Source organism: Neoarius graeffei, chromosome 1 (genome assembly GCF_027579695.1).
Source record: "Neoarius graeffei isolate fNeoGra1 chromosome 1, fNeoGra1.pri, whole genome shotgun sequence".
In the NCBI taxonomy this organism is placed as follows: Eukaryota; Metazoa; Chordata; class Actinopteri; order Siluriformes; family Ariidae; genus Neoarius; species Neoarius graeffei.
Genome location: NC_083569.1, coordinates 52,257,049 through 52,270,421, shown reverse-complemented (window position 1 = coordinate 52,270,421; position 13,373 = coordinate 52,257,049). Strand labels below are relative to the sequence as shown.

At 43.3% G+C, this 13,373-nt stretch overlaps 1 protein-coding gene across 2 annotated transcripts in view; it reads left to right on the top strand.

Annotated features, from left to right (window-relative positions):
* Window positions 1–6,230: 6,230 nt before the first annotated feature.
* mllt3 (MLLT3 super elongation complex subunit) overlaps window positions 6,231–13,373 on the top strand; it is a 100,760-nt gene continuing 93,617 nt past the window's right edge. For both annotated transcript variants that reach the window (XM_060934174.1, XM_060934164.1), the window contains exons 1-2: window positions 6,231–6,418; window positions 6,889–7,069. In XM_060934174.1, the coding sequence (XP_060790157.1) occupies window positions 6,407–6,418; window positions 6,889–7,069 (193 nt within the window). In that variant the 5' untranslated portion in view covers window positions 6,231–6,406. The remainder of the gene's footprint in view (window positions 6,419–6,888; window positions 7,070–13,373) is intronic.

Here is a 13,373-nt window from a genome sequence, read left to right as displayed (position 1 = left end):
ATGTAGTGCACTGTAGTGTATTGTAGTGTAACGCACTGTAGTGTAGTGTACTGTCGTGTAGCGCACTGTAGTGTAGTGTACTGTACTGTACTATAGTGTACTGTAGTGTACTGTACTGTAGTGCACTGTACTGTAGCCTACTGTAGTGCACTGTACTGTAGTGTAGTGCACTGTCGTGTAGTGTACTGTACTGTAGTGCACTGTACTGCACTGTAGTGTACTGTAGTGTAGTGTACTGTAGTGTAGTGTACTGTAGTGTAGTGTATTGCACTGTAGTGTAGTGTAGTACACTGTAGTGCACTGTAGTGTAATGTAGTACACTGTAGTGTACTGTAGTGTAGTGCACTATAGTGTAGTTCAGTGCACTGTAGTGTAGTGTCGTGTAGTACACTGTAGTGTAGAGCACTGTACTGTACTGTATTACAATGTCGTGTAGTGTATTGTACTTTAGTGCAGTGTACTGTGGTGTAGTGTAGTGTAGTGCAGTATGCTGTAGTGTAGTGCAGTACACTGTAGTGTAGTATACTGTAGTGTAGTGTAGTGCAGTATACTGTGGTGTAGTGTATTGTAGTGCAGTGTACTGTAGTGTACTGTAGTGTAGTGTACTGCACTGTAGTGTAGTGTAGTATACTGTATTGTAGTGCAGTGTAGTGTAGTGTACTCTAGTACACTGCAGTGTAGTGTAGTGCACTGTACTGTAGTGCACTGCAGTGTACTGTAGTGTACTGTACTGTACTGAAGTGTGCTGTAGCGTGGTGCATTATACTGTATTGTAGTGTGCTGTACTGTGGTATACTGCATTGTAGTGTACTGTAGTGTATTATACTGTATTGTATTGTAGTGTACTGTAGTGTAATATACTGTAGTGTAGTGCAGTATACTGTAGTGTAGCGTGCTGCAGTGTACTGTACTGTAGTATACTGTATTGTAGCGCACTGTAGTGTAGTACAGTATACTGTGGTGTAGTGTAGTGTAGTGCAGTATACTGTAGTGTAGTGTGCTGTAGTGTACTGTACTGTATTGTAGTGTAGTGTACTGTAGTGTAATGTACTGTAGTGTCGTGCAGTATACTGTAGTGTAGCGTGCTGCAGTGTACTGTACTGCAGTATACTGTATTGTAGTGTACTGTAGTGTAGTGCAGTATACTGTGGTGTAGTGCAGTGCAGTGCAGTCTACTGAAGTGTAGTGTACTGTAGTGTAGTGCAGTATACTGTGGTGTGCTGTAGTGTACTGCAGTATACTGTGGTGTGCTGTAGTGTAGTGCAGTATACTGTGGTGTAGTGTAGTGTAGTGCAGTATACTGTAGTGTAGTGCAGTACACTGTAGTGTAGTATACTTTAGTGTAGTGTAGTGCAGTATACTGTGGTGTAGTATAGTGAAGTGCAGTGTACTGTAGTGTAGTGTACTGTACTGTAGTGTACTGTAGTGTAGTGCAGTGTACTGTAGTGTAGTGTACTCTAGTACACTGTAGTGTAGTATAGTGCACTGTACTGTAGTGCACTGCAGTGTACTGTACTGTAGTATACTGTATTGTAGTGTACTGTACTGTAGTGTGCTGTAGCATAGTGCATTATACTGTATTGTAGTGTACTGCAGTGTAGTGCAGTATACTGTAGTGTGGTGTGCTGTAGTGTGCTGTACTGTGGTATACTGCATTGTAGTGTACTGTAGTGTATTATACTGTAGTGTCGTGCAGTATACTGTAGTGTAGCGTGCTGCAGTGTACTGTACTGTAGCATACTGTATTGTAGTGTACTGTAGTGTAGTGCAGTATACTGTGGTGTAGTGTAGTGTAGTGCAATATACTGTAGTGTAGTGTGCTGTAGTGTAGTGTGGTGCAGTATACTGTAGTGTAGTGTACTGTAGTGTAGTGTAGTGTAGTGTAGTGCAGTATACTGTATTGTAGTGTACTGTAGTGTAGTGCAGTATACTGTGGTGTAGCGTAGTGTAGTGCAGTATACTATAGTGTAGTGTGCTGTAGTGTACTGTACTGTAGTGTACTGTAGTGTAATATACTGTGGTGTCGTGCAGTATACTGTAGTGTAGCATGCCGCAGTGTACTGTACTGTAGTATACTGTATTGTAGTGTACTGTAGTGTAGTGCAGTATACTGTGGTGTAGTGTAGTGTAGTGCAGTATACTGTAGTGTAGTGTGCTGTAGTGTAGTGTAGTGCAGTATACTGTATTGTAGTGCACTGTAGTGTAGTGCAGTATACTGTGGTGTAGCGTGGTGTAGTGCAGTATACTATAGTGTAGTGTGCTGTAGTGTACTGTAGTGTACTGTAGTGTAATATACTGTAGTGTCGTGCAGTATACTGTAGTGTAGCGTGCCGCAGTGTACTGTACTGTAGTATACTGTATTGTAGTGTACTGTAGTGTAGTGCAGTATACTGTGATGTAGTGTAGTGTAGTGCAGTATACTGTAGTGTAGTGTGCTGTAGTGTAGTGTGGTGCAGTATACTGTAGTGTGGTGTGCTGTAGTGTAGTGCAGTATACTGTAGTGTAGTGCACTGTAGTGTAGTGTGTTGCAGTGTAGTATACTGTAGTGTAGTGTAGTGCAGTATACTGTAGTGTTCTGTAGTGTAGTGCAGTAAACTGTGGTGTAGTGTACTGTGGTGTAGTGCAGTATACTATAGTGTAGTGTGCTGTAGTGTACTGTACTGTAGTATACTGTGGTGTAGTGTAGTGTAGTGTAGTGTAGTGCAGTATACTGTGGTGTAGCGTAGTGTAGTGCAGTATGCTATAGTGTAGTGTGCTGTAGTGTACTGTACTGTAGTGCAGTATACTGTAGTGTAGTGTGCTGTAGTGTAGTGTAGTGCAGTATACTGTATTGTAGTGCACTGTAGTGTAGTGCAGTATACTGTGGTGTAGCGTGGTGTAGTGCAGTATACTATAGTGTAGTGTGCTGTAGTGTACTGTAGTGTAATATACTGTAGTGTCGTGCAGTATACTGTAGTGTAGCGTGCTGCAGTGTACTGTACTGTAGTATACTGTATTGTGGTGTACTGTAGTGTAGTGCAGTATACTGTGGTGTAGTGTAGTGTAGTGCAGTATACTGTAGTGTAGTGTGCTGTAGTGTAGTGTGGTGCAGTATACTGTAGTGTGGTGTGCTGTAGTGTAGTGCAGTATACTGTAGTGTAGTGCACTGTAGTGTAGTGTGTTGCAGTGTAGTATACTGTAGTGTAGTGTAGTGCAGTATACTGTAGTGTACTGTAGTGTGGTGCAGTATACTGTGGTGTAGTGTACTGTAGTGTAGTGTAGTATACTGTAGTGTAGTGCAGTATACTGTAGTGTGGTGTACTGCAGTGTAGTGTAGTGCAGTATACTGTGGTGTAGTGTAGTGCAGTATACTATAGTGTAGTGTGCTGTAGTGTACTGTACTGTATTGTAGTGTACTGTAGTGTAATATACTGTAGTGTCGTGCAGTATACTGTAGTGTGGCGTGCCGCAGTGTACTGTACTGTAGTATACTGTATTGTAGTGTAGTGTACTGTAGTGTAATATACTGTAGTGTCGTGCAGTATACTGTAGTGTGGCGTGCCGCAGTGTACTGTACTGTAGTATACTGTATTGTAGTGTACTGTAGTGTAGTGCAGTATACTGTGGTGTAGTGTAGTGTAGTGCAGTATACTGTAGTGTAGTGTGCTGTAGTCTAGTGTGGTGCAGTATACTGTAGTGTAGTGTGGTGCAGTATATTGTAGTGTAGTGCAGTATACTGTAGTGTAGTGTACTGTAGTGTAGTGTGTTGCAGTGTAGTATACTGTAGTGTAGTGTACTGTAGTGTAGTGCAGTGTACTGTGGTGTACTGTAGTGTAGTGCAGCATACTGTGGTGTACTGTAGTGTAGTGCAGTATACTGTGGTGTAGTGTACTGTAGTGTAGTGCAGTATACTGTGGTGTAGTGTACTGCAGTGTAGTATACTGTTGTGTAGTGCAGTATACTGTAGTGTGGTGTACTGCAGTGTAGTGTAGTGCAGTATACTGTGGTGTAGTGTAGTATACTGTGGTGTAGTGTACTGTAGTGTGGTGTAGTGTAGTGTAGTATACTGTAGTGTAGTGCAGTATACTGTAGTGTAGTGTACTGTGGTGTAGTGCAGTATGCTGTAGTGTAGTGTACTGTAGTGCAGTATACTGTGATGTACTGTAGTGTAGTGCAGCATACTGTGGTGCACTGTAGTGTAGTACTGTGGTGTAGTGTACTGTAGTGTAGTGCAGTATACTGTGGTGTAGTGTACTGTAGTGTAGTATACTGTAGTGTAGTGCAGTATGCTGTAGTGTAGTGCAGTATACTGTGGTGTAGTGTACTGTAGTGTAGTGCAGTATACTGTGGTGTAGTGTACTGTAGTGTAGTATACTGTAGTGTAGTGTTCTGTAGTGTAGTGCAGTATACTGTGGTGTACTGTAGTGTAGTGTTCTGTAGTGTAGTGCAGTATACTGTGGTGTACTGTAGTGTAGTGTAGTGTAGTATACTGTGGTGTAGTGTACTGTAGTATACTGTAGTGTAGTGTTCTCTAGTGTAGTGCAGTATACTGTGGTGTTCTGTAGTGTAGTGCAGTATACTGTGGTGTACTGTAGTGTAGTGTAGTGTAGTGCAGTATACTGTGGTGTAGTGTACTGTAGTATACTGTAGTGTAGTGTTCTCTAGTGTAGTGCAGTATACTGTGGTGTTCTGTAGTGTAGTGCAGTATACTGTGGTGTACTGTAGTGTAGTGTAGTGTAGTGCAGTATACTGTGGTGTTCTGTAGTGTAGTGCAGTATACTGTGGTGTACTGTAGTGTAGTGTAGTGTAGTGCAGTATACTGTGGTGTAGTGTACTGTAGTGTAGTATATTGTAGTGTAGTGTTCTGTAGTGTAGTGCAGTATACTGTGGTGTACTGTAGTGTAGTGTAGTGCAGTATACTGTGGTGTAGTGTACTGTAGTATACTGTAGTGTAGTGTTCTCTAGTGTAGTGCAGTATACTGTGGTGTTCTGTAGTGTAGTGCAGTATACTGTGGTGTACTGTAGTGTAGTGTAGTGTAGTGCAGTATACTGTGGTGTAGTGTACTGTAGTGTAGTATACTGTAGTGTAGTGTTCTGTAGTGTAGTGCAGTATACTGTGGTGTTCTGTAGTGTAGTGCAGTATACTGTAGTGTAGTGCAGTATACTGTGGTGTACTGTAGTGTAGTGTACTGTAGTGTAGTATACTGTAGTGTAGTGTTCTGTACTGTAGTGTAGTGTACTGTAGTGTAGTATACTGTAGTGTAGTGTTCTGTAGTGTAGTGCAGTATACTGTGGTGTAGTGTAGTGTACTGTAGTGTAGTGCAGTATACTGTGGTGTAGTGTACTGTAGTGTACTGTAGTGTAGTGCAGTATACTGTAGTGTGGTGTACTGCAGTGTAGTGTAGTGCAGTATACTGTGGTGTAGTGTAGTATACTGTGGTGTAGTGTACTGTAGTGTGGTGTAGTGTAGTATACTGTGGTGTAGTGTACTGTAGTGTGGTGTAGTGTAGTATACTGTAGTGTAGTATACTGTGGTGTAGTGTACTGTAGTGTGGTGTAGTGTAGTATACTGTAGTGTAGTATACTGTGGTGTAGTGTACTGTAGTGTAGTGCAGTATACTGTGGTGTAGTGTACTGTAGTGTACTGTAGTGTAGTGCAGTATACTGTAGTGTGGTGTACTGCAGTGTAGTGTAGTGCAGTATACTGTGGTGTAGTGTAGTATACTGTGGTGTAGTGTACTGTAGTGTGGTGTAGTGTAGTATACTGTGGTGTAGTGTACTGTAGTGTGGTGTAGTGTAGTATACTGTAGTGTAGTATACTGTGGTGTAGTGTACTGTAGTGTGGTGTAGTGTAGTATACTGTAGTGTAGTATACTGTGGTGTAGTGTACTGTAGTGTAGTGCAGTATACTGTGGTGTAGTGTACTGTAGTGTACTGTAGTGTAGTGCAGTATACTGTAGTGTGGTGTACTGCAGTGTAGTGTAGTGCAGTATACTGTGGTGTAGTGTAGTATACTGTGGTGTAGTGTACTGTAGTGTGGTGTAGTGTAGTATACTGTGGTGTAGTGTACTGTAGTGTGGTGTAGTGTAGTATACTGTAGTGTAGTATACTGTGGTGTAGTGTACTGTAGTGTGGTGTAGTGTAGTATACTGTACTGTAGTGTAGTGTACTGTAGTAAGTCTGTTGCTTTGGAATTAACCAATCGGCGCGTTCTCTTTGGCGCGCGTGTGTGTGTGTGCGCGCGCGCTTGCCTTTTACGCGTCCACGTACGTCCAGAGCGCATGCGTCTCACTTCGCTTCACTCCTTGAAACTCGGGCTGGGGCTCAATTAAGAGACCATGTCCGCCGCCATCGAGCGCCCGCAGTCCGCGCTGTCGCTATTTCTACAAAATTCTCCATGAAATAGCATTATCCTCTGGCCTCCAGAATGGCCAGCTCGGTGAGTAGAGCATTTACCTGCTCGAACGGTGCTCTCGCCTTGTCTTGTCTTGCCTTTAGCGCCGTTGTTTTTTTGTTTTTCTTCTCTCTCTCTCTCTCTCTCTCTCTCTCTCTCCCCCTCCGGTCTCCGTAGAGAAGGAGGTGAATCTGTGCGCTAAATCAGCGCGTGCGAGAATTTTCTAGAGTATAGTAGAAATTGTTGAGCGTGTTGAATAGAGTTTTGTGCTTCAGGACGCGTCTTCAGATTAAACAAGGAGCAAGCCGGTAAAGGAGGAGAGGAGAGGAGGAGAGGGGCTCTGGAGCTCCGGTGTGCACTAACACGCTCCTGCATGCAAAAAAAAACAAAAAACCCAAAGTGCAGTGAGCGCAGATGAAAGCTGGCGCTGTGCTGGTGTGCCCGGCCGCGCTGCTGGAAGGAAGCAGAAGGTTGTGAGATGTGCGGTTGTGTTGTGACGGTGCTGTTTGTTGCAGGGTGCTGTTCAGGTGAAGCTGGAGCTCGGGCACCGCGCTCAGGTCCGGAAGAAACCCACCGCTGAGGGATTCACACACGACTGGATGGTGTTTGTCCGCGGGCCGGAGCACACCAACATCCAGCACTTTGTGGAGAAAGTAGTGTTTCACCTGCATGAAAGTTTCCCCAGACCAAAAAGAGGTGCGTGAAGTGTCCAACTGGTTTAATTTGCTTGGATTTGTGTGTAACCTTGACGCATCGTAGCGAGGTGAGTGTGAGAGAGAAAAGAAAGACTTTATTCATCACACACTTGGGAAATTCCTCTCTGCATTTAACCCATCTGAAGCAGTGAACACACACACACATACCCAGAGCAGTGGGCAGCCATGCTAACAGCACCCGGGGAGCAGTAGGGAGTTAGGTGCCTCGCTCAAGGACACCTCAGCCCAAGGCCGTCCCATATTAACCTCACCGGATGTCTTTGGACTGTGAGGGGAAACCCACGCAGACACAGGGAGAACATGCAAACTCCACACAGAAAGGTCCTCGCCGGCCGCTAGGCTCGAACCCAGAACCTTCTTGCTGTGAGGTGACTGTGCTAACCACTACACCACCGTGCCACCCGAGAGAGAGAGAAATATGAGTTATTTTTCTAAGGCTGATCCTCACTTGGGGCGGCACGGTGGTGTAGTGGTTAGCGCTGTCGCCTCACAGCAAGAAGGTCCGGGTTCGAGCCCCGGGGCCGGCGAGGGCCTTTCTGTGTGGAGTTTGCATGTTCTCCCCGTGTCCGCGTGGGTTTCCTCCGGGTGCTCCGGTTTCCCCCACAGTCCAAAGACATGCAGGTTAGGTTAACTGGTGACTCTAAATTGACCGTAGGTGTGAATGTGAGTGTGAATGGTTGTCTGTGTCTATGTGGCAGCCCTGTGATGACCTGGCGACTTGTCCAGGGTGTACCCCGCCTTTCGCCCGTAGTCAGCTGGGATAGGCTCCAGCTCGCCTGCGACCCTGTAGAACAGGATAAAGCGGCTAGAGATAAGATGAGATGAGATCTCAATTTGGAAATGTCAATTTTGTTTACTCGGTGTGCATTCAAACAGCCTCTGATTATCATCTCAATATACACAAGCTATGAAGTAAGAGAAATCCTGTCCACTTTTGGCACCTACAATTAAGACAGCTTTAATTTCACTTTCTCAGATCTCTTTCTGTATTTATCGAAAAGGCGACAAGACAGAATAATGCTGGAAAGAAAAATGAGAATTTTTTTTTTCTTCTTTCACAATGTTCACTGTGTCAGATTGTTTTTGTTATTGTGCAGTCTTGGTGGTCGGGAGATTGGAAACGCTACAAGTTTGACCGTGACCAATCATGTTTCGTGTCGTCAGAAAGGAGGGACGAGAAATTTTGTTTATCATGGTGGATCACGATGTTAAACTAGGTGAGAAAATCCAAAAACTTCATCACAGCGTCATGGCGCATCGCAGATGCCACGTTGCTGTTCTTTGTCAAGCTGCACTGGAAATTTGTCTGCCATGACAAAATCATGTCAAAAATCAGGCTGTATTTGTGTAATCTGATCGTGGCATAAGAGAACACGCTACATGCCAGGAGACTTGAACAGACTCGGTCCCCTCTTTGCAGGATGAAAGGGATCAATTAAACTGTTTGTTGCTTTGAAGCACAGTTTCTGCTGCGTTTGAGTTTGCTCTGAGGAAACAAGTGCTGGGCGAAATGCCAGCCAGAGTCTGTCCTAATTACACACGACTCACTGCAGACTAACGTTTTCACTGTATTGTGCGCACTTGTGAGCTTGGTCCGGTCTAACCGCGCTTCGCCTTTTCTCTCCTCAGTCAAGACTGAGGCTGCACAGTATAATCCTGACTAATCATTACAGCCCTGCTGGCGTTTACTTTACTGCTATTGGAACCTGAAATCTTAAAACGAGACTAATTCGTTGGCACTTGAAGCATCCTCCAGTGTTTTTCTGTGGAGCTTTTTAAATGTCGTAGGATTCGATTAAAAAATGCCTTTTTTGCACCGAGTATCAATACAGCTGAAATGGGCCGGATGTGTCATGCTGCACTCAGAGGCTGTGACTGGAAGAAATTGCAAGTGGGTGACTCAAAAAAAAAAAAAAAGACTGTATTATACTGTTGGCATGCCAAGAAGAGTTGGATAAGTTTTATAGGCAAAAAGCAAACAAGGAAGCCTAGAATTGTTCATTTATTCGCTGTGGTTTTGGTTTAAAGTTGAATATTCCTTATGGTTTGTGCATCAGAACAGTTAGGAACAGACTGCATGGTCTGGTGTTAAACTATACCGGGACATAAAGGGGACTTGATTTACTAACGTAGTGCAATGGGGAATCTCACCGCAAAGTTTGGAAAATAAAACAGCTAATTTGGATTCTGTTTTGCTTCTGTTCAACATGACTGATTTTGTAAATGTGTGGTAATATTTTCTCAGTTTTTGTAGTCCATGTACCCCACTGGTCATAATTTATAGAACAGAAAAACATGAATTTTCGTGTTTTACATTAGTTCTGTAGGGAAGTCCTCTTGTACTGTGTGTGTACACAATCTGGTGAAAATTGCCATACCTTGCTCGGGTTTTTTTTTTTTTTTGGGTAGAAACATTAACACTAAATCACCAAGTCCTAATCTGAAAAGTACTCGAAACATACACTGTAGGCTGATGATGACAGGAGGTCGTACCAAACGTAAGTTTGCTTTAACATCCCTGTTGTAACTCCCCCTTCCTTGACAAATGTGTTGCGAGGCCTTCTGGGAGGGAAAAAAAAAAAAGTTCAAAACCAGCAGGAGGATACTTAACCTCTAATAAATCCTGCCTTATGACACGACCTTAGTGATTCTCCCAAGCTCCCTTTTAAAACTATATGGTATGCAGCCTAATGTGTTTTTGTGGTATGACAAATTAAGAAGCCTAAGTACTCCCTGAGGTTACTTTCATGTCACAAACGGGCATCTTTTTGTAACCGATTGAGAAATGTCGTGATCAAGAACAGGTTGAGGCTCGTAGGCTTCATATGTTACTCACGTGAAGGGAAGATCAGTTTAGATTGTACAGTACCAGTCAGAAGTTTGGACACGCCTTTTAATTCAGTTTTTTTTTTTTTCTCTTTAGTTTCCTAATTAAAAGGCGCTTCATGTCTTAAAGTAATGATGGCTGTCGTTTCTCTTTACTTAGTTGAGCAGTTCTTGACATAATATGGATTACTCCAGTTGTAGAATAGGGCTATTTACTGCTTTTATTTACTGTTTGATCAACACATTAAGAAGGCAAGAAATTGCACTAATTAACTTTTGACGAGGCACATCTGTTAATTGAAAAGCATTCCAGGTGACTACATTATGAAGCTGTGGCTACTTTGAAGAATCTAAAATATGAGAAACACATTTTTTTTCACCCCCATATATGTTCTTCAATGTAGATAATAGTCCAAATACAGAAAAACCAATGAATACGTAGGGGTGTACAAACTTTTGACTGGTACTGTACGTCAGCATGATCTTTGGATGATAACCTGGCCAGCTATTTATTGATCACAAACTCGAGTATATAGTGTTGTTTTAGTGTCGACTCAAACAACAAAAAGTGGCCTTATAATTGTAAACTGCTTCCAGCGTGAGTCACAGACTTTCTTCCATGTTTATTGGCTCGGCTAATTCACAACGGGGCTCTCTCTAGCCACTGAATTCGGATAACCCGCTTTCTTCGACAGGACAGAATTTATGGAGTGCATGTAACATAAACAATCAGGCTTATTATTTGGGGTCCTGGGAGGTTCTGTCATATCCCCCCCCCCCCCCCCCCCCCCCCCCAAAAAAAAAAAAGGGCTCCTGATTTGTTGCTTTGATCACACTCGGCAGCATCGAGAGGAGCTGGGAGGGAAGTTCGAGAAAAACCTCGCGCACAGACGGGCATGTGTTTGACAGTTTAATACCAACAGTCGTCTGTAAGAGAACAGCTGTATCTCTCTCTCTCTCTCTCTCTCTCTCTCTCTCTCTCTCTCTAGTCACTTCCTTTTCATTCTTTCGTATTTATTTATTTATTTATTTATTTAATTGAATCTTTGCCACCATCTGATATTACCCATCCCGCAGCTGTTCTGTTATACTAAATACCTTTTGTGATTCACATAAAAAGGAAGGCTTTTGTTTATTATATTGGTCATCCTCTGCAATGTTCCACTTTAACAGAGCCAGCCGAAGCATTCTCAAGAAATGTGACTGTTCCCCTTTTGTCACGCACATCATTTTCTGTTCATGCAGGCTCAACTTTATTTTTTTTTTCGCCTACACAAATTTCTGCACGTGCCGAAGTGTAATGCTGGACGGACGAGAAATGCCATCAATTTTGAAGAATTATTGCAAACTAGACACATTTTAAACAGACTCCAATCTGCTTGGCTTGAGAGGGGGGGAGAAAAGGCTATGATTAGCAGCCATGCTGTGTAGCCTTGGAAACCTGATATTTAGTGTCGGGAGCTGGTTGGGGGAGCGTACGTGTTTTTTAGCGAGGGAGGGGTACAGGGTAAACTCAAAAGAAACGAACTGGAACACGGCTGTACATTTCACCTGCGTCCATTGATGCCGGGCTTTTAAAAAAAAAAAGTAAATTAAAAAAAAAATCACTAAAATAAAGCTGTGTGGCTTTTGGGTGGTCACAAGGCTACTGGTAATTTAGTGTTGCTTGCAGAAAGTGTTCTTTGTCATCACAGAAAAGCTTTTGGGACTGTCACTTTCAATTTTGCACACTGCCTGCCGTTTTGTTCAGACACATGGTAAACTGGCCGCATGCGTTTTATTCATATGAAGTCTAGTAAAGGACTGGACACAAAGAACGACCGGCTTATAGAGCTTTGTAATCGGGCCGAAATGTCAGACGTGCGCTTGTCCAACAAGGCGGATGCTATGTATACGGCTCGCGTACACCACTATAAAATTACAGGGTGTGATATGGTGCATTTGTTCGGCATTTTGTGGAGGACCTGTTTACATTTTTTATGCCTTTCACGAAATTGTTTAAACATGACCCCTTGTGCAGCTCATCTGTTCCAGCTTAATCCAAGAGTCTTCAATATCTAACCACAGATGGAGCGAGCACGAGCCAGATAAACCAGCCACTGAAAGAAGTGTGAAGCCAACACATGACATGCGTGTTCGTTTATGAAGCGCAAGTAGGTCATGCAATCGGATGGCAGGCGATTATACAAACGCATCCGAGATGATCAGGGATCTTGCTGTGAAGGATGAATTAAAATTTTGCTATATGAGATTCGTTAATGTATAGAATGCATTGGTTTGATCATTCAGCTTTTCGTTCGCTTCTGTACGTGGAAAATCTGGTCCGTGATTGAGAAGTCCATGACATCTTGTATTGAATATAAGGTTCCCCCCCAATAGTTTGGTGTGGAGTAACTGTGGTTGATTGTGTCAGTCAAATAGCCTCTTTCTTCCTATGATATTGGGCAGTTCTTGGCTATGTTTCTTTAAGAATCTTGAAACAAAAGGCTTGTGATACTTAGAAATTGTGAGGTTTTTGTTTACGGACATGCTTATGATTTAAAGTTTGGATTTCCAGGAAGTGGGATGACTTTAATTAAGGACTGACTAATCTCAGCCTCAGACACCCTGTGGGACTTGTCGTAAACACATCTGGTCTCAAGGATCAGAATCCTGAAGGTTGCAATCTGATTGGCTTGCTGCACTTCCTTCCAACACTGTGACACAATGAAGTTTTTGTTTTATTTGTTTGTTTTGAGCAAGATGTTGATGATATCTCGTCTCTAAAAGTTATTCCAGAGCTTTCTTTGAAACAGTGGCAAGTAAACGAGCTATCTTTGCGTAATTGTAGTACAGCTACAGTAATGTCACTTAAAGTGTCAAGGCCAATTTATGCTGACAACGCAGTCCTCGCAGATAGCGTTGCAGACAGTGTCTGCGTAGCCCCCCCACCTTTGCAGACGCTCTGCGCGCACCTCCCAAAAATTGTGACCACCGCAGACAGCGTCGCAGACAAGAGGGCTCTGATTGGTCCACTCTACATCCGCTGTACACGCACTTCCGCTTCCCTACTTTCCCGGTTTGTTTTGTTTTCACGACCGCCATTTTTAAAAACACGAGCGAAGATGGAGCAGCACGAAGAGCGGTTGATCGAGGAAGTGAGGAAGTACGTACATCTATACGACTCCAGTTCTAGTCATTATAAGTAACCGGAGGATAAACACTCCACTAACCACACCCACCAACTACTCCTAGCAATTTCGCGACTTCGCGCCCCCTTGCGTTGTGGCGGTGAATAACATCGCACATGCCTATTACTCCCCGCTCAACGATAAATTACAACTGTCTGCGAAAAGCTATCTGCGAAAGCCTTGTCGCAAGAGCATGCAGAGGCCTTCAGTCATCACCCGTTCTTGTGAAAGTATCAGTTTCTTGGCCACGTTTATTGATGAGTGAGATTAGTGATATGATCGATTGCC